Source organism: Leptodactylus fuscus, chromosome 2, assembly GCF_031893055.1.
Source record: "Leptodactylus fuscus isolate aLepFus1 chromosome 2, aLepFus1.hap2, whole genome shotgun sequence".
Lineage (NCBI taxonomy): Eukaryota > Metazoa > Chordata > Amphibia > Anura > Leptodactylidae > Leptodactylus > Leptodactylus fuscus.
The window spans coordinates 44,734,499-44,761,205 of NC_134266.1; the positions used below are offsets into that span (position 1 = coordinate 44,734,499).

A 26,707-nucleotide genomic window follows, 5' to 3' on the forward strand; every position below is an offset into this window, starting at 1 on the left:
GAAAGTTAAACGCTGCCTTTATTTTAATTCTGGAGAAGGTGCAGACATTAGATTTAGAACATGTTGTCTTCATTGTCCAAATCCTCTATATAGGTAACGTGTTTTTCGGGCCGAGCTGTCTGGGAACGAGCTGGTGCAGCACTGACAACCTGGGTGAATATGGCAAGAGCCTGAGATGTAGGGTGAATGAATCCCCAAATTATTTGTGGAATTCCCAGTGAGACAATGGCACTGTATACCAGTATTAAAAATTGTGGGTGCACATAACCCCCATATATTCTTTGAATTCCCAGTGAGACAATGGCACTGTATACCAGTATTAAAAATTGTGGGTGCACATAACCCCCATATATTCTTTGAATTCCCAATGAGACAATGGCACTGTATACCAGTAGTAAAAATTGTGGGTGCACATAACCCCCATATATTCTTTGAATTCCCAGTGAGACAATGGAACTGTATAGCAGTAGCAAAAATTGTGGGTGCACGTAACCCCCATATATTCTTTGAATTCCCAGTCAGACAATGGCACTATATACCAGTAGTAAAAATTGTGGGTGCACATAACCCCAATATATTCTTTGAATTCCCAGTCAGACAATGGAACTGTATAGCAGTATTAAAAATTGTGGGTGCACGTAACCCCCATATATTCTTTGAATTCCCAGTCAGACAATGGCACTGTATACCAGTAGTAAAAATTGTGGGTGCACATAACCCCCATATATTCTTTGAATTCCCAGTGAGACAAAGGAACTGTATAGCAGTATTAAAAATTGTGGGTGCACGTAACCCCCATATATTCTTTGAATTCCCAGTCAGACAATGGCACTGTATAGCAGTATTAAAAATTGTGGGTGCACGTAACCCCCATATATTCTTTGAATTCCCAGTCAGACAATGGCACTGTATACCAGTAGTAAAAATTGTGGGTGCACATAACCCCAATATATTCTTTGAATTCCCAGTCAGACAATGGCACTGTATACCAGTATTAAAAATTGTGGGTGCACATAACCCCCATATATTCTTTGAATTCCCAGTGAGACAATGGAACTGTATAGCAGTAGCAAAAATTGTGGGTGCACGTAACCCCCATATATTCTTTGAATTCCCAGTCAGACAATGGCACTATATACCAGTAGTAAAAATTGTGGGTGCACATAACCCCAATATATTCTTTGAATTCCCAGTCAGACAATGGCACTGTATACCAGTATTAAAAATTGTGGGTGCACATAACCCCCATATATTCTTTGAATTCCCAGTCAGACAATGGCACTGTATACCAGTAGTAAAAATTGTGGGTGCACATAACCCCCATATATTCTTTGAATTCCCAGTCAGACAATGGCACTATATACCAGTAGTAAAAATTGTGGGTGCACATAACCCCAATATATTCTTTTAATTCCCAGTCAGACAATGGCACTGTATACCAGTATTAAAAATTGTGGGTGCACATAACCCCAATATATTCTTTGAATTCCCAGTGAGACAATGGAACTGTATAGCAGTAGCAAAAATTGTGGGTGCACGTAACCCCCATATATTCTTTGAATTCCCAGTCAGACAATGGCACTATATACCAGTAGTAAAAATTGTGGGTGCACATAACCCCAATATATTCTTTGAATTCCCAGTCAGACAATGGCACTGTATACCAGTATTAAAAATTGTGGGTGCACATAACCCCCATATATTCTTTGAATTCCCAGTCAGACAATGGCACTGTATACCAGTAGTAAAAATTGTGGGTGCACATAACCCCCATATATTCTTTGAATTCCCAGTCAGACAATGGCACTATATACCAGTAGTAAAAATTGTGGGTGCACATAACCCCAATATATTCTTTGAATTCCCAGTCAGACAATGGCACTGTATACCAGTATTAAAAATTGTGGGTGCACATAACCCCCATATATTCTTTGAATTCCCAGTCAGACAATGGCACTATATACCAGTAGTAAAAATTGTGGGTGCACATAACCCCAATATATTCTTTGAATTCCCAGTCAGACAATGGAACTGTATAGCAGTATTAAAAATTGTGGGTGCATGTAACCCCCATATATTCTTTGAATTCCCAGTCAGACAATGGCACTGTATACCAGTAGTAAAAATTGTGGGTGCACATAACCCCCATATATTCTTTGAATTCCCAGTGAGACAAAGGAACTGTATAGCAGTATTAAAAATTGTGGGTGCACGTAACCCCCATATATTCTTTGAATTCCCAGTCAGACAATGGCACTGTATAGCAGTATTAAAAATTGTGGGTGCACGTAACCCCCATATATTCTTTGAATTCCCAGTCAGACAATGGCACTGTATACCAGTAGTAAAAATTGTGGGTGCACATAACCCCCATATATTCTTTGAATTCCCAGTCAGACAATGGCACTATATACCAGTAGTAAAAATTGTGGGTGCACATAACCCCAATATATTCTTTGAATTCCCAGTCAGACAATGGCACTGTATACCAGTATTAAAAATTGTGGGTGCACATAACCCCCATATATTCTTTGAATTCCCAGTCAGACAATGGCACTGTATACCAGTAGTAAAAATTGTGGGTGCACATAACCCCAATATATTCTTTGAATTCCCAGTCAGACAATGGAACTGTATAGCAGTATTAAAAATTGTGGGTGCACGTAACCCCCATATATTCTTTGAATTCCCAGTCAGACAATGGCACTGTATACCAGTATTAAAAATTGTGGGTGCACGTAACCCCCATATATTCTTTGAATTCCCAGTCAGACAATGGCACTGTATAGCAGTATTAAAAATTGTGGGTGCACGTAACCCCCATATATTCTTTGAATTCCCAGTCAGACAATGGCACTGTATACCAGTAGTAAAAATTGTGGGTGCACATAACCCCCATATATTCTTTGAATTCCCAGTGAGACAAAGGAACTGTATAGCAGTATTAAAAATTGTGGGTGCACGTAACCCCCATATATTCTTTGAATTCCCAGTCAGACAATGGCACTGTATAGCAGTATTAAAAATTGTGGGTGCACGTAACCCCCATATATTCTTTGAATTCCCAGTCAGACAATGGCACTGTATACCAGTATTAAAAATTGTGGGTGCACATAACCCCCATATATTCTTTGAATTCCCAGTCAGACAATGGCACTGTATACCAGTAGTAAAAATTGTGGGTGCACATAACCCCCATATATTCTTTGAATTCCCAGTCAGACAATGGCACTATATACCAGTAGTAAAAATTGTGGGTGCACATAACCCCAATATATTCTTTGAATTCCCAGTCAGACAATGGCACTGTATACCAGTATTAAAAATTGTGGGTGCACATAACCCCAATATATTCTTTGAATTCCCAGTCAGACAATGGCACTGTATACCAGTATTAAAAATTGTGGGTGCACATAACCCCCATATATTCTTTGAATTCCCAGTCAGACAATGGCACTATATACCAGTAGTAAAAATTGTGGGTGCACATAACCCCAATATATTCTTTGAATTCCCAGTCAGACAATGGAACTGTATAGCAGTATTAAAAATTGTGGGTGCACGTAACCCCCATATATTCTTTGAATTCCCAGTCAGACAATGGCACTGTATACCAGTAGTAAAAATTGTGGGTGCACATAACCCCCATATATTCTTTGAATTCCCAGTGAGACAAAGGAACTGTATAGCAGTATTAAAAATTGTGGGTGCACGTAACCCCCATATATTCTTTGAATTCCCAGTCAGACAATGGCACTGTATAGCAGTATTAAAAATTGTGGGTGCACGTAACCCCCATATATTCTTTGAATTCCCAGTCAGACAATGGAACTGTATACCAGTAGTAAAAATTGTGGGTGCACATAACCCCAATATATTCTTTGAATTCCCAGTCAGACAATGGCACTGTATACCAGTATTAAAAATTGTGGGTGCACATAACCCCCATATATTCTTTGAATTCCCAGTCAGACAATGGCACTATATACCAGTAGTAAAAATTGTGGGTGCACATAACCCCAATATATTCTTTGAATTCCCAGTCAGACAATGGCACTGTATACCAGTATTAAAAATTGTGGGTGCACATAACCCCCATATATTCTTTGAATTCCCAGTCAGACAATGGCACTGTATACCAGTATTAAAAATTGTGGGTGCACATAACCCCCATATATTCTTTGAATTCCCAGTCAGACAATGGCACTGTATACCAGTATTAAAAATTGTGGGTGCACATAACCCCCATATATTCTTTGAATTCCCAGTCAGACAATGGCACTATATACCAGTAGTAAAAATTGTGGGTGCACATAACCCCAATATATTCTTTGAATTCCCAGTCAGACAATGGCACTGTATACCAGTATTAAAAATTGTGGGTGCACATAACCCCCATATATTCTTTGAATTCCCAGTCAGACAATGGCACTGTATACCAGTAGTAAAAATTGTGGGTGCACATAACCCCCATATATTCTTTGAATTCCCAGTCAGACAATGGCACTATATACCAGTAGTAAAAATTGTGGGTGCACATAACCCCAATATATTCTTTGAATTCCCAGTCAGACAATGGCACTGTATACCAGTATTAAAAATTGTGGGTGCACATAACCCCAATATATTCTTTGAATTCCCAGTCAGACAATGGCACTGTATACCAGTATTAAAAATTGTGGGTGCACATAACCCCCATATATTCTTTGAATTCCCAGTCAGACAATGGCACTATATACCAGTAGTAAAAATTGTGGGTGCACATAACCCCAATATATTCTTTGAATTCCCAGTCAGACAATGGAACTGTATAGCAGTATTAAAAATTGTGGGTGCACGTAACCCCCATATATTCTTTGAATTCCCAGTCAGACAATGGCACTGTATACCAGTAGTAAAAATTGTGGGTGCACATAACCCCCATATATTCTTTGAATTCCCAGTGAGACAAAGGAACTGTATAGCAGTATTAAAAATTGTGGGTGCACGTAACCCCCATATATTCTTTGAATTCCCAGTCAGACAATGGCACTGTATAGCAGTATTAAAAATTGTGGGTGCACGTAACCCCCATATATTCTTTGAATTCCCAGTCAGACAATGGCACTGTATAGCAGTATTAAAAATTGTGGGTGCACATAACCCCCATATATTCTTTGAATTCCCAGTCAGACAATGGCACTATATACCAGTAGTAAAAATTGTGGGTGCACATAACCCCCATATATTCTTTGAATTCCCAGTGAGACAATGGCACTGTATACCAGTAGTAAAAATTGTGGGTGCACGTAACCCCCATATATTCTTTGAATTCCCAGTCAGACAATGGCACTATATACCAGTATTAAAAATTGTGGGTGCACATAACCCCCATATATTCTTTGAATTCCCAGTCAGACAATGGCACTGTATACCAGTAGTAAAAATTGTGGGTGCACATAACCCCCATATATTCTTTGAATTCCCAGTGAGACAATGGCACTGTATAGCAGTAGCAAAAATTGTGGGTGCACGTCACCCCAATATATTCTTTGAATTCCCAGTCAGACAATGGCACTATATACCAGTAGCAAAAAATTGTGGGTGTATATAGCCCCAATTCTATTGCTAGGGGACTTGCAGGGTATTTCTGAGGTGAAGGTGGGGGGGCACACCGTTGGAACGGGGATTTGGGGTGTATATATGGGGTATACGGGAATACACTGTCAGTGTGTTCCATTCAGGATCCTGGGAAAGCTGGGTTGCGGCGATTGAGCCCGTCAGTGCCACGTTACACTGACAAGCTTCTCCCTGGAATTGAAGTTATATGTAAGCCCAATATATTCTTTGAATTCCCAGTGAGACAATGGCACTATATGGCAGTAGCAAAAATAGTGGGTGTATATAGCCCCAATCCTATTGCTAGGGGACTTGCAGGGTATTTCTGGGGTGAAGGTGGGGGGGCACACCGTTGGAACGGGTATCGGGGGTATATATCGGGTATACGGGAATACACTGACAGTGTATTCCATTCAGGATCCTGGGAAAGCTGGGTTGCGGCGATTGAGCCCGTCAGTGCCACGTTACACTGACAAGCTTCTCCCTGGAATTTAGCTCTTATAAGAGCTGTTGGTTGTCTTCTCCTTCCTATCCTAGCCTGTCCCTGCCTACCCAGAATCTAAGCCCTAGCTAACTGGACGGAAACCTCCGTCCTCGGTGAATTGCAAGCTCAGAATGACGCGAAGCTGGGCGGCGCTGTTCTTTTAAATTAGAGGTCACATGTTTTCGGCAGCCAATGGGTTTTGCCTACTTTTTTCAACGTCACCGGTGTCGTAGTTCCTGTCCCACCTACCCTGCGCTGTTATTGGAGCAAAAAAGGCGCCAGGGAAGGTGGGAGGGGAATCGAGTAATGGCGCACTTTACCACGCGGTGTTCGATTCGATTCGAACATGCCGAACAGCCTAATATCCGATCGAACATGAGTTCGATAGAACACTGTTCGCTCATCTCTAATAATGGATTTATGGCCTCTGCTGCACATTGTCTGCCATAGCTGCCAGGTCTCCGCTGTATTGTACCCCACCAGCCCTGTACCTTTCAGGGCGGCTCCCATGCAGTGAGATCGCATGAGCCGTCCTATTTCCTTGACAGCCTGGTGCCTAATGAAGACTCCCAAGCTTTTCAATGTATTATAGCTATTGGGGCTAATTTATGATCAGCCTCAACAGCTATGTAGTTAATCTCCGATAGCCTGCAATAAACTTGTATTACAATATATGGAATCCCTAAATTTGAAATAAAAAAAAAAAACAATACGAAACAAATTGGACATCCCTGCTTCCAAAAATGGCTGGTCTACACACATATAAAAATATTTTTCCATACAGCAAACACCGTGGCGGGAAAAAATAAAAAGGGCCAAACCGCCAACTTACTTTACATGTGAATAAAAAGCAATCAAAACAACAGACATTCCCCAAAATAGTATAACTAAAACGTGCATCTGGCTAGCAAAAAATGGCGCCTTATGTAAAAAAAAAAAAAAAATGTATGTGTGTAAGAATATAGCAACTCCAAGAATTTTTTTTTTCTTTTTGCACATTTTGGATTTTATTTAAAGAGTTAAATTGTTAAAAAAAAAAAAAACTATATAAATTTGGAATCATACGATGGAATACAGATTTTGGCTGCAGAGTGAACACCGTAAAAACAAAGCGTGTGTGAAAGTCACACAAAGGCTAAGGCCCCATGGGAAAAAAACGCGGCGGGTACGCATCACAGTTCTTCATGCAGCACTTTAAACAGAAAGTTCGATGAGTTTTCCTCTGCGGACTTTCTGTTACAATTATATCCAATACAGCAATTACAATTATATCTAGTAGGGCAATAAAATTTAGGTTATAGGGGTGACAACTTGGGGGGGGGGGGGGGGTGTCATGTATTGAAGTCACCTGGAGTCAATCTGATGTAGGGGGTGAATTATGTTCATGCAAGGACTCATAATTCCAGGTGTTAAGATTTTTCTCCGCGGATTTCTGTTACAATTATATCTATGGGGAAACCACTGGCGTTTCCGTAGATATAATTGACATTCTGCAATTTCCAAAACCTTGCCGGTTTTGGAAATCGCGGCGTGTCCGCCCCGCGTTTTTACCGCAAGGTGGGCATAGGATTCACTAGAATCCCATCCACTTTGCACTTACTGTAAAATGCTGCAATTTTTCCCAGGCAAATCGCGGCATTTCCCGTGAGGCCTCGGCCTTAAAGGGGTTGTATAAATGTTATTCTTTGTATAATGAAAGTTATTACAATTTTTCTTAATATTTTCTGTACCAGTTTCCTCTACTTGCTGTTTTGTTTCAGTGGTTAAAAATCAGTCCATGGTCCTGTGATGGATACACAGGTGCACAGCTCATAACAGATGGCTGTAACAAGCTGCACTTGTGTGTCCATCACATGACCATGGACTGTACATCACATGACCATGGACTGTACATCACATGACCATGGACTGTATATCACATGACTATGGACTGTATATCACATGACCATTGACCGTACATCACATGACCATGGACCGTACATCACATGACCATGGACCGTACATCACATGACCATGGACCGTACATCACATGACCATGGACTGTACATCACATGACCATGGACTGTACATCACATGACCATGGACTGTATATCACATGACCATGGACTGTATATTACATGACTATGGACTGTATATCACATGACCATTGACTGTATATCACATGACCATGGACTGATTTTTTTTTTTATCCACGGAAAAAAAAGACAGCATGCAGAGATCAAGAAAAACATGAGGAATTGGCACAGAGAGTATATTGGAATCTTTTCATTATAACTTTTCACACTGAACCCTTGGACCCCTTTTTCTTAATACTGTTGCTGAGTTAAATGCACATCAATAGATTGGCCATTCCCTGTAACATTCACATTCAAGTAATATTTTGTTTGTATTGAACTTGATAACCATAACCCTGAATGCCTGACACTTTTTTTTTTAATTAGGTATGACCGGCCATGATGAGGTTGAAAAGAAGGTGATACTGTGGACTGCTGCGTCTGGAGGACTTCCCACAAATGAAATAACATTTGCCAAAATCTTAAAGGAGCAAGGTTATTCTACAGGACTCATTGGTGAGCAATAATTTAAGTATTGAAACAAAAGAAACAAAAAAAAATCATAAACCAGTATTTAAACTTCACGTCAAAGCTTATTTATGACTTAAAGGGGTTGTCCAAGCTAAAATATTATTGGGAAGGTGGGAAGAAACCAAAAAACATACTCACCTGTCCCCGGTGCTTCAGTGTCCTCCAGCGCTTTGGTCCTCCTTTTGTGGAAGTCTTCGCCAACTGTGATGTCTCGGGTCACATGCGGTGGGAACTTCCACAGAAAGACAACAACGGCGATGCAGGACTGGACCAGAGGCACCAGAGCAACGGGGAAAGGTGATTATAATTTTTTTTTTAACCTACCCAACCTAATTAAAAAATAAAATTTTTAGCTTGGACAACCCCTTTACATAGAAATAGTGCCTAATCGTTCTGACCTGCACTGCCAGTATCTTCAGTTGACAGAAAGGAAATGACCACTTACCCAATCACCTGTGGAAATTTTGCTGATTACTTGGACTAAGGCCCCTTGCAGACGACCATGACGTTGTTCAGTGTGTTATCTGGGTTTTTCCTAGATAGTACCTTGACCCATTCATTTCTGTCAGCCCATGCACAAAACCATGAATTATAGTGTGTGCCGCAAAACCCAGGACAGGTCCTGTTACTGTCCGGTTTTGCATCCGTGCTTCTAAGGCTCCTATTCATTGCATGACTGGGGCCGCAAAAACACAAGCGTTCAATCACGGCCGGCGGCTACTGTTGGGGGGGTGTCCCTTACCACTCAGTGATGACAAAGCCTGCCTTTCTGACAGTGGAGAGCTATTGGTGCAGGAACAAATGGCAATGATGTCTCCTGCACCCAGGCACACATCAGGAAAGCTGACAGTGCACTGAATTCATATAATACTGCGGGTACCAGAGGAAAGCTCTTCTTTAACAGGAAAACCATATTCTGGAACAAAATCCTATTGAAAGCTCCCTGGCCTATTTTCTATCCATCTCTATAACAGGCTGCCATAGGCAATGAACATAGGTGAATGGATATTCTCAATATACAGAAATATTTGTGCAAAATTAGTATTGCAGTATATTGTAGTTGTGATCAGATCTCCTAGGGGATTGTCCAAGAAGGGACTTGGAATGGCAAACAAAGCTATCCAAGAAGGGACTTGGATGCTAGTCTTCCAGAATAGCTAAAGGAAAGGTTCAAGGAAAAAAAAAGTAGAAAATGCTACTTCGGCACCCATGTAACTGAATTCTCTAACCAAAGAGTCTGAGTTTGGAATAAAGAAGGGCGTGACCTACACCTGTCAACTGCCTATTTCATTTATTGCATTTAGCAAGGGCAGCTATAACCACCATCCTCCATATCCTTGTATCCCTATCATCACTGCCCAGCCACTGCGTAGGGGGAGGATTACCACTAAGGCAGAGTTGCCATGTTTGTGGGGGCACTGTAAACAGTATGTCGAGATAAAACAGGAAGCAGAATATCCATAATATAGCATAGCATCATGGTGGCTCAAGTGGTTACCACTGGAGTCTTGGGTTCTTGGGGTCTTGGGTCCTGCCAAGGATAACACCTGTAAGGAGTTTGTATGTTCTCCCAGTGTTTGCGCGGGTTGCCACCAGTTCTTCCCACACTCCAAAGACTTAATGATAGGGAATGTAGATTATGAGCCCTATATGGGGCTATATAAGTAAGCCCTATATAAGTAAGCTAAATAAATAAATATATTGGTATGGGAACAGCAGGGAATCAGTGAGGTGAATATTGCTACTTTTTCTTGAGGTATGACCTACAAGCATATGTTATTTGAGTAGAATGTAAACATAACTTTCTGAGTTTCCCTTGAAATTCACAGATATCCAAATTGTTCATAGATTTTACGTCTCCTGAATAGAGATGAGCGAGTAGTGTTCGATCGAGTAGGTGTTTGATCGCATACTACGGTATTCGAAATACTCGTACTAGATCGAACACTACTAGCTGTTCGAAGTTTAAGGTTCGATGCAGAACCAGCGTTGATTGGCAGAATGCTATACATTCTGCCAATCAACGCTGGTTCTTCTCTTACCTTTAGAAGTCTTCTCCGTGCAGCGTCCCCGCGGTGTCTTCCGGCTGGAATTCACTCTGCCTGGGCATCCGGCCTAGGCAGAGCCAACTGCGCATACGCGGGCATGCCCTCACATGCGCAGTTGGCTCTGCTCAGGCGCCGGGCCGGGCAGAGCGGACCGCGCATGCGCAGTCGGCTCTGCCTAGGTCCCAATGCCTAGGCAGAGTGAATTCCAGCCGGAAGAAGACGCGGGGACGCTGCGCCGGGAGAAGACTTCAAGGAGAATCCAGCCCAACCATCACTCATGGACTTGATAAGTATAATGTTATCGAATTTTGCGTACCCCTGAAACGAGCATTTCCCCCAATAGACTATAATGGGGTTCGAAATCCGTCGAACAGTGTGCGGCTGTTGGAATCGGATTTCGAACCTCGGACATTTTAGTGTTCGCTCATCTCTACTCCTGAAATCTTCCAGATCTGAGCTAGGATCTGCGTTTCTTTGCCTTGTATTTCTGTGTATATCTTGTAGCATTACATTTCATGTTAATTTGAGTGATGTCTTTAATGGAATTTCTCAAATGCTCCTTACAGTTCTAAGACTAGTGCAAGCTGCATGTCCGCACATAATACATCATATTTTGTGGTCACCCAATAATTTGAATGGACTAAATGTAATACCAGATTTCGCCTACACTGGCTACTGCAGTTGAACATTCAATTTGGAAAATGGCCCTTCAAAACAGCTTAAAATCCTGACCTGAGACTGATTTTTGGACATCTACCTATTTCAATTGTACAAATGCAATCTATTGATAATTCTGGTCCATGTAATTTTGGGTTCATTGATGTAAAATAAATGTACTGTACCGTTATCACACACATTTCTTATTTTTTTTAACAGGTAAATGGCATCTTGGAGTAAACTGTAACACTAGGGATGATTTCTGCCACCATCCATTAAACCACGGCTTTGATTATTTCTATGGCATGCCTTTCACCTTATTCAATGACTGTGAAGTATCAAGGGAAAGTGAGTTTATTAGAAGCTTTAAGACAACATTATGGTTTCAGGTGCAGGTCTTCCTCATCACAGTGCTTACACTTCTAGTAGGCAAGTTGTGGAAATTCATTAACATTCCCTGGAAACCTATTGTGGCCGGCACCCTATGTGGCACATTGTACTTCATGTATTGGTACATAGCCTTTGCATTTGTACCATATTGGAACTGCATATTGATGAGGAACTTTGAAATAATTGAACAGCCGATGGACCTGGAAACAAAAGCTGGTCAAATAGTGAAGGAGGCCAAGGCATTTATTAACAGGTAAAACTTACATTGATATACATTTCATGGTTTCAAGATTAGATTCGGGCTGATCAAGTTTGGTACAAACTGCACCATAAAATGGCTTAAAGCATAGTGTAGGACTCTTTTAGGGCTCGTAGGAACTTATCTATTCAATTTCTAGCTCTGTAAGGCAACCATAGCCAAAGTTATGTCACTGTGAAAGTGACATTATAAAACTCTGGAGTTGCTTCAGACCTCATAGGTAGAGACCCAGGGAAGATGTGAAAAAATAATAATAATAATAATAATATTCACCTTCCCTTACCACTTTTGGGCTTCACCATGGTATCCAGAGCTCTCCTGGTGAAATCATGCACCCTGGGCCACCACTAAAGACTGATTGGACCGCCAGCGGACACATGGGTACACCCAGGGTCGGTGTTGGATAAGGCAAACTGGGCAATTACCCAGGGCCCCCTACCCTAAAGGGGCTCCTGGGATCCGGAGCATCACACTTTTAGCCTGATGGCTTGAATCCCGGGAGCGACACAGAGGTACTGGCAGGCTATGCACGCTGATACAGTTTAATAATGTGACAGAGCAGGGAACTGAAAAGTCCCTGAACTACCACAAAAGACCTACGCATGGGACGTTATAGCACGGGTGGCATGATGAAGTCACAACATCGCACAACCTGTGCCACTACTACAGGAGATACTTCGGCTGCTCCAGTCATCGTCAGAGCAGCCTTGCGAAAGTATTCGGCCCCCTTGAACTTTTCAACCTTTTGTCACATTTCAGGCTTCAAACATAAAGATATAAAATTTTAATTTTTGTGGGAAGAATCGGCAACAAGTGGGACACAATTGTGAAGTGGAACTAAATTTATTGGATAAAACTTTTTTGACAAATAAAAACCAGAAAAGTGGGGCATGGAAAATTATTCGTCCCCTTTAATTTCAGTGTGGCAAACTCACTCGGTTCAGTTCAGTGAGGGTCTCTGAATGATCCAATGTTGTCCTAAATGACTGATGATGAGAAATAGAATCCACCTGTATTGTAACCTAGTCTCCGTATAAATGCACCTGCTCTGTGATTGTCTCAGGGTTCTGTTTAAAGCGCAGAGAGCATCATGAAGACCAAGGAACACACCAGGCAGGTCCGAGATACTGTTGTGGAGAAGTTTAAAGCTGGGTTTGGATACAAAAAGATTTCCCAAGCTTTAGACATCCCAAGGAGCAGTATGCAAGCAATCATATTGAAATGGAAGGAGTATCAGACCACTGCAAATCTACCAAGACCCAGCTAAACTTTCATCTCAAACAAGGAGAAGACTATTCAGAGATGCAGCCAAGAGGCCCATGATATCTCTGGATGAACTGCAGAGGTCTACAGCTGAGGTGGGAGAGTCTGTCCATAGGACAACAATCAGTCGTACACTGCACAAATCTGGCTGTTATGGAAGAGTGGCAAGAAGAAAGCCATTTCTCAAAAATATCCATAAAAAGTCTTATTTAAAGTTTGCCACAAGCCACCTGGGAGACACCAAACATGTGGAAGAAGGTGCTCTGCTCAGATGAAACCAAAATCGAACTTTTTGGCCTCAATGCAAAACGATATGTTTGGCGTAAAAGCAACAAAGCTCATCACCCTGAACACACCATCCCCACTGTCACACATGGTGGTGGCAGCATCATGGTTTGGGCCTGCTTTTCTTCAGCAGGGACAAGGAAGATGGTTAAAATTGATGGGAAGATGGATGGAGCCAAATGCAGGACTATTCTGGAAGAAAACCTGTTGGAGTCTGCAAAAGACCTGAGACTGGGACGGAGATTTATCTTCCAACAAGACAATGATCCAAAACATAAAGCAAAATCTACAATGGAATGGCTGACAAATAACCGTATCCAGGTGTTAGAATGGCCAAGTCAAGGTCTAGACCTGAATCCAATTGAGAATCTGTGGAAAGAGCTGAAAAACGCTGTTCACAAACGCTCTCTATCCAACCTCACTGAGCTCCAGCTGTTTTGCATGGAAGAATGGGCAAGAATTTCAGTCTCTCGATGTGCAAAACTGATAGAGACATACCCCAAGTGACGTGCAGCTGTAATCGCAGCAAAAGGCGGCGCTACAAAGTATTAATGCAAGGGGGCCGAATAATTTTGCACGCTCAATTTTTCAGTTATTTATTTGTTAAAAAAGTTTAAGATATCCAATAAATTTCATTCCACTTCACAATTGTGTCCCCAAAAATTTACATTTTTGAAATGTGGCAAAAGGTTGAGAATTTCAAGGGGGCCGAGTATTTTCGCAAGGCACTGTGTATATATATATATATATATAGAGAGAGAGAGAGAGACAGAGAGAGAGAGAGAGAGAGAGAGAGAGAGAGTGTAAGCCGATCGCTGGTCAGGTAATGGAGGGGGTGTACATCTCACCCAGACTACTCAAATGGGTGAGATGAGAAAGCTCCAGAAAGAACATTTCTCAGCAGATAACTATTGTCTGCTGAGGGTTATTTCAGAGTTCCAGTTACTGGGCTGGATTTTTAGGAATGGCAGGTAGGTTGGTAGTGGGACCTGTCATTCCACCCCCCCTCCAGTCCACACTTTGGGGATGTTCTGGCAGCGAGTCTCCTCATCAAGGAGGCTTAAGAAGTCAGCTCCAGCAGCAGATTTTGGCAGAGCTTGGCATGAGGGCGAGTAGTATTCCAATCCTAGTTTGGAATACCTCACTCCCATACGAATGCATGGAAGCCGGCGCTTAACCCCATCGGCCGCTCCCAGGCATTCCTATAGGACCTAGGATTCGAATAATATTCGCTCAACACTAATATGTATATATATATATATATATATATATATATATATACACCGTATTTTTCGGACTATAAGACGCACTTTTTTTCCCCAAAATTTGGGGGGAAAAGAAGGGTGCGTCTTATAGGCCGAATGTGGCGCCTGGCATCCGCTGTACTAGAGAGACGGAAGCCGGCAAGTGATAGACGCCATTACAGGTGCCGGGGCCTGCGACATCGCTGCGCTCCTCTGCCCTGCATGAAGCCAGCAGCAGCTCCTCCGTCCCCCCGCCGCTGGCTTCATGCAGGGCAGGGCAGCGATGTCTCAGGCCCCGGCGTCTATCCCTCCCCGGCATCCGCCTCTCTAGTACAGCGGATGCCGGGTCTGCAGTCTGTATCAGCGGCCTCTTCTCCCCCGGGACCGGTCCCCACCGGCCCCGTACCTGTAAAGTTGCAGGCCGGCTCCTGAGCGGCGGTATCGCAGGAGCCGACCTGTTCGGGTGACAGCCGGGAGCCTAATGAGGCTCCCAGGCCTGTCACTGCTATATATTAGTATTGCGGCTGGGTCTATGACCAGCCGTAATACTAATACACAGAATGTCCCATAGACGGCAATACAGTTGTATTGCCGTCTATGGGACTTGCAATCAAGTGACCGCAGGCTCAAGCCCCGGGGGGGGGGGGGGGGGGGGAATAAAATAGTTTAAAAAAGAAAAAAAAGCTTTAAAAATATGAAATAAATAAAAGTTATAAATCACCTCCTGTCCCTAGAATATATATATAAAAGTAGAAAATCATATATAATAAACCACCGGGTTTTTTTTTTCAATAAAAGGTGATCTAAGCAATAGATATTCTCCAAAATGGTATAACTAAAAAGTACTTCTGGACCCGCAAAAAAAAACACTCTATGCATCCCCGTACAGCTGCAGGGTCACCTGTCAATGTGGCCTTGCAGCTGTTGCAAAACTACAACTCCCATATATTAAATATTTTACCAGTTTTTGCTTCAAAATTTTTTTTCCCTATTTTCCTCCTCTAAAACCTGGGTGCGTCTTATAGTCCAGTGCGTCTTATAGTCCGAAAAATACAATATATACATATATATGCTAGCAGGAGGACCCAGCTTCGCACAGGTATATTTAATGTTTTGTTTGTGTAGTGGCCCCATAAGAATTGTTCAGTTTTGCACTGGTGTATTTTGTATATCGTTTGTGCGTATGTCCATAAGCATCATGTGATCATGTGTATCTCATTTCGGATATCAGTAAAAAACCTGTGATCGGTTGTTATGGAGACCTGGAGTAAAGCTGTGTGTATGTGACCTTGTGTAACAGTGTCATCCACAGCGCCCTGCCCTTTTAAAGCTGACATAAAGTAGTACAGAAAAATGGCTGAGTTGCTATGGAAACCTGGAGTAAAACTCTAATATGTGGTACTCTGTGCAGAGCCGTGTATCTAATCCTCTGGTGTGTGGTACTGTGTGCTGAGGCTGGTATCTATTCCACTGGCATGTGGTACTGTGTGGAGTTGTGCGTATCTAATCCTCTAGCATGTGGTACTGTGTGCAGTGGCGCATATCTAATCCTCTGGCGTGTGGAATTGTGTGATGTTGCGTGTATCTAATCCTCTGGCACTTGGTACTGTGTGCATACGCACGTATCTAATCCTGCAGCATGTGTAACTGTGTATAGACGTACGTGTCTAATTCTCCGGCGTGTGGTACTGTGTGCTGACATGCGTATCTAATCATCTGACATGTGGTACTGTATGCAGACACGTATATCTAACCCTCCCCGTGACTACAAGCCAGAGGCGTGTATCTAATCCTACGGCATGCGGAACTGTGTGTAGATGCGAGTATCTAATCCTACAGCATGTGGTACTGTATGCAGACGCATGTATCTAACCCTATGGCATGTACAACTGTGTGAAGACACGCATATCTAATCCTCTGGCGTGTGGAACTGTAAGTAGATGCGCGTATCTAATCCTACGGCATGTGGTACTGTGTGCAGACGTGCTTATCTAATCCTCTGGTGTGTGGAACTGTGTGCAGATGCGCGTATCCAATCCTCTGGCATGTGGTATTGTGTGCAGATGCATGTATCCAATATCCTGGCATACGGTACTGTGTGCAGAGGCACATATCTAATCCTTTGGTGTGTGAAACTGTGTGCAGATGCATGTATCTAATACTACGGCATGTGGTACTGTGTGCAGACGTGCGTTTCTAATCCTCTGGCGTATGGAACTGTGTGCCGATGTGCATATCCAATCCTCTGGCGTGTGGTATTGTGTGCAGATGCGCGTATCTAATCCTCCCCCGTATGGTACTGTGTGTAGATGAGCGTATCTAATCCTCTGGCGGTGGTACTATGTGAAGACATGCGTATCTAATCCTCTAGCGTGTTGAACTGTGTGCAGATGTGCGTATCTAATCCTCCCCTGTGTGGTGTTGTGTGAAGAGGTGCGTATCTAATCCTCCCCCGTGTGGTACTTTGAGCAGACACACTTATATAATCCTTTAGCATGTGGAACTGTGTGCAGACACGCATATCTAATCCTCGGTCTTGTGGTACTGTGTGCAGATGCACGTATCTAATCCTCCCCTGTGTGGTATTGTGTGAAGATGCGCGTATCTAATCCTACGGCATGTGGAACTGTGTGTAGACGCGCGTATCTAATCCTATGGCATGTGCTACTGTGTGCAGATGCGCGTAGCTAATCCTCCCCTGTGTGGTACTGTGTGCTGAGACGCGTATCTAATTCTCTGGCTTGTAGTAATGTGTGCAGAGGCATGTATCTAATCCTCCAAAGTGTGGTACTGTGTGCAGACACACGTATATAATCCTCCCCTGTGTGGTATTGTGTGAAGAGGCGCATATCTAATCCTACGGCATGTGGAACTGTGTGCAGACACGCGTATCTAATCCTACGGCTTGTGGTACTGTGTGCAGCTGCGCGTATCTAATCCTACGGCATGTGGTACTGTGTGCAGAGGTGCATATCTTATGCTCTGGTGTGTGGTACTGTGTGCAGAAGCATGTATCCAATCCTTTGGCATGTGGAACCGTGTGCAGATGCACGTATCCAATCCTTCAGTGTGTGGAACTGTGTGCAAAAGCGCAGATTTAATCCTCTGGTGTGTGGGACTGTGTGCAGACACATGTATCTAATCCTCTGGCGTGTGAAGTATCTCTGTACGAAATTTGGTGAAGATCGGTCCAGTCGTTTGGTTTGCATTAGAGAACAGACAGACAGACGGACAGACAAGAATTCATTTTTATAATATAGAGAGATGTTGTTTTATGATCTGGTTTTTGCCATTTCCGCTTCAGGTTCCTGACCAAAAAAACGCCAGCCGGAAAAACCGGATCACATTGACTTGCATTGAAGCCGCGAGCTGGAAAACGCTTGCGGCTTCAAAAAGAATGGACATCTCGCTTTTTTTTGCCGCTAGTAGAAAAAAACGCTAGCAGCAAAAACTTAGAAGCGATTTACATACTTTGAATGGTGAGGCATTTTTTGGTTCAGGGTTTGGAGGCGGATTTCTGCCAAAACCCTGACCAAAAAACTCGGTGCGAACTAAAAATTCAGTATTTGCGGAACTTCCCTTGTTTGAGTTGCCACCTAGACAACCCAGTATCCCTGACTCTGTATTACATGCATATTATTTTATGCAGATATATCAAAACTCCTTGGTAAATGTGGGTGACATTATCTCATAGGAGCAAACAATTTTTTTATTTTTTTTTTTATGTAGATTGTGAGCCCCATATAGGGATCACAATTTACTTTTTTTTTCCTTTTAAGTATGTCTTTGTAGAATGGGAGGAAATCCACGCAAACATGAGGAGAACATACAAAAACCTTGCGGATGTTGTTCCTGACAGGATTTGAACCCAGGACTTCAGCGCTGCAAGGCTGCAATGCTAACCACTGAGCCACGCCCAAACAATTCTATCCTGACACATGCACAACAGGATAGATACAGTTCTATATCAATATCTACAGTATATGAATATAATATTGACAGAATTGCAACCAATACAATTGTTATAATATTCCATGGAATAATCTCTATAAGTTATATGGATGTCACACAGTCTGTATATTGTTTGAGTAAATACTTTCTTCTATTATGTTTCAGGAATAAAGATGGACCTTTTCTTCTTTTTCTATCTTTTCTTCATATCCACACCCCTCTCTATACTTCGAAGAAGTTCAGAGGGAGAAGCAAACATGACTTGTATGGGGACAACATAGAGGAAATGGACTGGATGATTGGTAAGTTCCATATACACATTATTATTATTATTGTATTTTAAAAGGGTTTGATGACCTTTAGGATAAATCATCAATTGAAGATTGGTGGAGCAATAATACCCCGGCCCCTGGTCGATCAGCTAGTTGAAGAGGCTGTAGCATTCTGGGCGTCACATTCAGAAGCATAGCAGGTAATACCACAGCTACTTCCAGCAGCTGATCTACAGGGGGTCTTGGGAGTTAGACACTCATTGATCTAACATTGATGGCTTATCCTGAGGATAGATTCTAAATTTAAAAGTCCCGGAAAATCCATTTATGGTTAAGGTCCCAGGTTGCAGAAAAGTACATGCGGACAGAAAAGTAGATTATGATCTACTGTCATGTCCGCATGATTCATGCAGGTAGCGCGCAGAAAGCACACAGACCCCATTATAGTCTATGGGGTCCGTGTGCTTTCATTGCACACCGCTTGCCAGTGCATTCAGTAGTCTGTTCGGGGGATTCCCCATGCAGACTCCCCGAACAGATTACCAAATGCAGATGTGAACTAAGGGTAAGACTGACATCAGGGGTGAACCTAGCTTTTTTCCGCCTGAGGCGGACGACAGAAAGACGCCCCCAACCCCCACCCCACCCCCCGCGGTGAGGAGGGGGCGGGGCGGAGGGGGCGACGTGAGCAGGCAGGGAGAGGACCTGCTCTCTACTAAGTGTGAGAGGAGGCCGGTGGAGCAGCGCTGCGTCCACAGGGCCTCCCCAATCCACCGCTCACTTCCCATGCCGGACTGCCGAGACGGTGACGCTAAGCCAGTCCAGGACAGCTTGTCCTGGACTGGCTTAGGTCAGCAAATATGCCGCCCCCTGGCATAGCGCCGCCTGAAGCGGTCGCTTCAGGTCGCCTCATGAGAGGTGCAGCGCTGACTGACATGTTGGGGAAGGATTACAGGTGTGCACACTGACATCTTAAGTAACAGAAAGAGAGTACACCTTTCCTGTGGGTGAATCCAGCAGCAGCAGTAGGAAGTATATCAGTATTGAGGAGAGTGAATGACATGAAATGTATCAAAGATAACTTAGTGGCTGCGTCTGCTTGTATTGGTGGAACGCTGGCAGGCACAGACACGGAACATTCAAAATCTTATGTATTTATTTAAATTAAAGCGGATATACTGAGTATAGTTAAGACATAGTGGGAAAATTAACAGACTTATAGCATTTTCAATTTTTTCATCCACATTACAGGGCAAATTCTTGAGTCTGTTGATCTAGAAGGTTTAACAAACAACACATTCACTTACTTTGCATCTGACCATGGTGGATACTTGGAAGGAATGCGTGGAAATACTTACCTAAGGGGCAGCAATGGAATTTACAGAGGTAAGGATGCCAGATATGCGGCACAATACAATGACTATTTTGAATGTTAACATTCATAGTTAGACCTATACTTTGAGTAATCTTCACATTGTAATTTTTAACTGATATCATTGATAAGAAGTAAACTTGTGGACTCCAAATATTTCTCACTAGCTGATATGCAGGCAATGGAACAGGAAGCAGACAGCTCTGTTCTTTGTGTAGTGGGGTGAACTGAATAACCACTTAACTACCATTTAAACGAAGGGGAGCGGAGCTGCAGTAACCTGGTCTGTCCACTACACTACACTATCACTAAAGAATGGAGCGGTCTGATTCCTGCACCACTATCTGTGGAATAGTTGCTAAGAACAACTGACTGGGGCAGGGTGCAGCAGCCCCACCAAGCTGATATGGATTACCTATATGTTATGACCGTGTGAAGTGATGTAAATGCACACCTTGAAGAATATTTTCCACGTTTTAAAGTGACAAGTTGCTTGAGATAGGCATGGCAAGGATTAGGTAACTGTTCAGATTGCAAATCATTGTCCTGTTGTAATATGTCCTTGACTTCTTTGTACTGGATCATGCATTTTATTAAATGAGCGGTATCACTTTAAATGGTTGCCGGTCATTGTTCGTTTTCCTGACTCCTCACAAGTGAAACAAGGTGTGCCTGTGACAGGAAAAGTTATTATTATTATTATTATTATTATTATCATTTATTTATGGAGCACCATTAAGTCAATGGTGCTTTACATTATTATATTAATTCCATGGTGCTGTACATTATTATATTAATTCCATGGTGCTGTACACTATTATATTAATTCCATGGTGCTGTACATTATTATATTAATTCCATGGTGCTGTACACTATTATATTAATTCCATGGTGCTTTACATTATTATATTAATTCCATGGTGCTTTACATTATTATATTAATTCCATGGTGCTTTACATTATTATATTAATTCCATGGTGCTTTACATTATTATATTAATTCCATGGTGCTTTACATTATTACATTAATTCCATGGTGCTGTACATTATTATATTAATTCCATGGTGCTGTACATTATTATATTAATTCCATGGTGTTGTACAGTATTACATTAATTCCATGGTGCTGTACACTATTATATTAATTCCATGGTGCTGTACATTATTATATTAATTTCATGGTGCTGTACATTATTATATTAATTCCATGGTGCTTTACATTATTATATTAATTCCATGGTGCTTTACATTATTATATTAATTCCATGGTGCTTTACATTATTATATTAATTCCATGGTGCTTTACATTATTATATTAATTCCATGGTGCTTTACATTATTACATTAATTCCATGGTGCTGTACATTATTATATTAATTCCATGGTGCTGTACATTGTTGTATTAATTCCATGGTGCTGTACATTATTATATTAATTCCAGGGTGCTGTACATTATTATATTAATTCCATGGTGCTGTACATTATTATATTAATTCCATGGTGCTATATATTATTATATTAATTCCACGGTGTTGTACATTATTATATTAATTCCATGGTGCTTTACATCTGAGGATTTACATACAATATACAAAATATCCAAAACAAATACAATATTAATAGGGTTGAGCTGATCTTGAGATTTTGGGATCGATTTTGAAATCTGATTTCCAATCATTTTCCATTTAAACCCGATCTCGATCCCAATTCCGATCCTAATGCAAGTCAATGGGATTTTTTTCTTTTTCTAAGATCGTTTTTTAAAGGCTAAAAAAATTACCCAAAAACACATACAAGTTCTTAAGATGCATAGAAAGAGCAAGGAACACTTAAATGGCCATAAAACATTGTTTTTTAATCACTACATAGCGTGGAGTCCAAAAATTGAAGCACATGAGCCTCAGTCATATGAGTGACCTCTCCCCAATGAAGCAGAGGCCTTAAAATATGTTTTATGAGATTTTGGGAGAAGGTAACAGCTTAGCCTGAAGGTAGTAGCTACACGGCAGATACTAGAACCTGTATATAATAGGTAACCCTTGATCCAAAGTGTGCTTCTAGTGGATAAAACTCTGACCATGGACCGTAAATCACATGACCATGGTCAGAGTTTTATCTCCTAGAAGTAACAGAATGAATGACAGCAAGCAGAGATCTTGAAAACTGTAAGGAATTGATACAGAAAGTATATTGGAAAATTGTATATCTTTTTACTGTACAAACAATAACATGTGTTTCTTAATATTGGTCTGAAAGTGGACAACCCCCTTAAATACTTTGTTTTCTGGTCTGTACACACTATAGGTGGTAAAGGTATGGGAGGACTGGAAGGCAGCATTCGAGTACCAGGAATTGTACGTTGGCCAGGGGTTCTTCCTGCAAATACTATCATTGATAAACCAACAAGCCTCATGGATATATACCCAACAGTAACTAAACTTGGAGGAGGCAAGCCACCACAAGACAGGTAATAAAATAGAAAACAGTGGCTAAGCGTAAATGGAGGAATTTGAAGCTCAGGTGGATACCACCTCAAGATAAGCTGTAAATAAGGTTATGCAATGTAAGCCTTAATTTTAACCCTTTGGCATCAAGTCGTAGAGTACTGGAAGCTTGTACTTAGTACGCAGCACTATATCTTTCCAGTGCTTTGATCATGCGGCCACATTAGTTAACAATCACAGCACTACTAGAGCAGTGGAGTCTCTTTAGTAGATGATTGACAGTCCCAATGAATTGCTGGTGTTGACTGTATATAGATTAAAGGGGTTATCCCATGAATGTATGTTAGTTGTATCCCTTATATCTTGTGAAACATAAGTTTTCATATGGAAATTTTAATTACAAAACAATGCTCCTGTGTCGAGATATTGCTGTTACATGCTTATCATGCTCTCTTGAAGAATGTGACTATATAATGGTATAATGCCCCCTTAGTGCTCCATACATGGTATAAATCCTCATTAGGTTCCCTCATAATATAATGCTCCCTATATAATGTTCCCTTTGTGCTTCCCAATCAATTTATAAAGTAGTATCTTGCTGGTGTTTTAGGGTCAGTTCACACGTGAACTGCCCGCGCGGGTTTTGACACCGAGAGAGAGTTTCTCTCTTGTCAAAACCCGCCTGCCGCGACCATCGCGGTCGCGGCTTTCCCCTCCGCTGTCGGCTCAAATGAATGAGCCGACATAGGAGGGAGCTGCCGGGGGCGGAAGCCGCTTCCGCCTGAAGAAAGGGCATGTCCTTTCTTTTCTCCACTAGCGGCAGCCCGCCTCTAGCGGAAAAAAAAACCCGGTGGTCTACATAGACCACCATTGTAAAGGGGCGGATTTTGAAGCGAAATCCGCTGTCAAAATCCGCCCCTTTGCCTACGTGTGAACTAGCCCTTAGGTGGATTCTACTTGAAAGGGTAAGTTCACACTGAGTTTTTTGGTCAGGAATTTGAGGCGGAATCCGCCTCAAAATCCTCCACCAAAAAAGGCCTCAAAATAGAGGCCTATGTAATCCGCTAGCAGAAAAAAGAAGCGACATGAACTTTCTTCAAGCAGATTCTGCCTGAAAAAACCAACAGGAGTCAATGGGAGGCGGAAAAACCTTGTTGCAGTTTTTGACGTGGTTTTTGACAAAAAAAAAAAAAAAACGCTTCAAAAACCACTAGCAATTTTTTCAAGGTCCATACACTGTGCTGGAGGAAAAAAAAACAAAAACTAAAAACACCTCAAAGAACGCTCCAAAAAACACCTCAGTCAAAAAAAAAAAAAAAAAAAACGCTTCAAAAAACCATTTCCTAATTCCTGAAGCAGATTTTTTCCTAACCAAATTCCTCAACACCTATCAACGTGTGAACTAACCTAAACCATCATCAAAATAAGTGGGAAGAGGATTATGAAGCAGTTTTTTTTATACGGATTAAAAAAATATATATCCTAACACAGCCATGTTAGCGAAAAGATAAAATAAAAATTACAGCATTCAGAATGCAACTAGGCAAAAATGGAATAAAAAAAAAAACTGTGTCCTAAATGACATGAATCATTTTCTTAAAAGGGTTGTGACACACAAAAAATATGCATCTTCTAAATTGCTGATTGGTGGAGATACAACCACTGAGTCCCCCCGGACCTGAGAACATAATACATTCAGCTATCAGAGCATTTTCTTGGCAGATCCCCTTTAAGTTATTACTAGAGATGAGTGAATAGTGAAATATTAGAAATTTCAAAATTCAATTCAAATAGGCCTCAATATTCGACTATTCAATGAAATATTGAATCCCATTATATTCTATGGAAAAAAAATGCTTGTTTCAGGGAAAACCAAAATTCGACTAAATGGAGTCACCAAGTCCTCAATGACACCTCAGGAAATGATGCCAACACCTCTGGAATGCGCCTGGGACAAGTGAGCCTTAATGGGGTGGTTTTAAATGTCGTTCTTCAACGTTGATGGTGGAGGAGGAGGAGGAGCTGGAGCAAATACATGGAACTTCATGTTGGGGTGCTTTACACTGGTGGAGATGCAAATCCTTGGTCAATGCATTGGCTGTTCATTTTGATCAGTGTCACCCGGTCAGCACTGTCAGCTGACAGACGTCTGCGCTTATCGGTGATGATGCCACCTGCTGCACTGAAGACCCTTTCAGATAGAACGCTGGCGGCAGGGCAGGACAGCACCTGCAAGGTGTAAAGCACAAGTTCCAGCCACAGGTCCAACTTTGACACCCAATACGTGTAGGGTACAGAGGGATCGGAGAGAACAGGGCTGTGGTCAGCCAGGTACTAACGCAACATGCGCATATACTTTTCCCTCCTGGTGACACTAGGCCCCTCAGTGGAGGTAGTTTGGCGAGGGGATGCCATTAAGGTGTCCCAGACCTTGGAGAGTGTTCCCCTGGTGGGTGTGGACCGGATGGCAGTTGTTAGCCTCTTGGAGGAACTCTCCTCTCTGTCGCCAGCGAGAGTTGATGGAAACATTTCCATCATATTCTGCATCAGTTGCTTGTGGCAATCATTTATGCAATTGGTCCTCCCCTCTACCAGAATGAAAGACGAGATGTTATTTTAATACCGGGAGTCGAGGATTGCAAAAATCCAGTATTGGTTGCTCTCCATGATGTGTACAATGCGTTTGTCACTGGAAAAGCAGCCCAACATGAAGTCAGCCATGTGTGCCAGAGTGTTAATCGGCCTGACTTCGCTGCCCCAACCGGAAGGGTCACTTTCCATTTCCTCCTCCCCTTCGCCCCATCCGCAGTGTGTTCAGGCAGATGTAGGCATTGCTGGAGGGTTTTCAGGCTAGCAGCGGCTACTGTAGACTTACAAAAGTGGGCACACAAGCACTGCACTTTGCACCACCAAGTTGAAAACATGGGCCAGGCATGGAACATGTTTGAGTCTGGCAAGCTCCAGAGCCTCTACCAGGTTCCGGCCATTATCACACATGACCATTGCCGTTTCCTCTAGGATGGCATCCCTCACCTCGAAGGCAGTGTGTTATTTGTCACCCAAGCTGATGAGCTTCAGCACAGCCTGCTGACATCTCCCCATGCCAGTGCTGCAGCGTTTCCAGCTCACAGCTGGAGTCGATGTTACGGCAGAGGAGGACAAGAAGGAGGAGGGTTTGTGAGAACCCCTGCCAGGAATCTTGGGCAGGGAGAGGAGGTAGGCAGCCACAGTTTGCGACCCAGTCCCAGCCTCCACTACATTCACCCAGTGTGCTGTGAGTGAGATGTAGCGTCCCTGAACGCATGCACTTGTCCACGCGTCAGCGGTCAAGTGGACCTTAGTGAAAAGCGCGGAACTCAGGGCCCGCCTAATGTTATGGGACACTGGGAGAAGTAGTGACGGTTAGGGACGGCATAGCGAGGTGCCGCAGCTGCCATCAGGTCACGGAAGGCCTGAGTCTCCACAAGCCTAAACGGCAACATCTCCAGGGCCAGCAGTTTGAAGATGTGGATGTTTAAGGCTTGGGCATGTGGGTGGCTTGTGCTGTACTTCAGCTGCGATCAAACGCCTGGGAGATGGTGAGTTGCTGGGAAGAGGTGCATGATGGTGCAGACGAAGGAGCAGAGGCAGGAAAAGGGGAGGATGAGGGTGTTGTCCCCAAAGTGGCAGAGGCAGATGTGGAGGTGTCCTGGCTGGTGGTCTGGACTGCAGTGCCAGCACTGGAAACAGTGGAAGAGGCAGTAGCGGCAACACTGGACGACGATTGTCCTGCGTTTGCTCTCTGCCACTCAGCCCAGTGCTTGACTTTCAAATGACTGAGCATGCCTGAGGTGGTCAAGTTGCTCTTCTCAGAGC

General features: G+C 42.6%; 1 protein-coding gene across 1 annotated transcript in view; it reads left to right on the top strand.

Annotated features, from left to right (window-relative positions):
• Positions 1-26,707, top strand: part of LOC142193625 (arylsulfatase H-like) — a 52,229-nt gene that overhangs the window by 14,978 nt on the left and 10,544 nt on the right. The window contains exons 2-6 of the mRNA XM_075262614.1: positions 8,524-8,652; positions 11,592-12,015; positions 18,930-19,066; positions 20,288-20,422; positions 22,713-22,875. Coding sequence (XP_075118715.1) covers positions 8,524-8,652; positions 11,592-12,015; positions 18,930-19,066; positions 20,288-20,422; positions 22,713-22,875 — 988 coding nt within the window. The remainder of the gene's footprint in view (positions 1-8,523; positions 8,653-11,591; positions 12,016-18,929; positions 19,067-20,287; positions 20,423-22,712; positions 22,876-26,707) is intronic.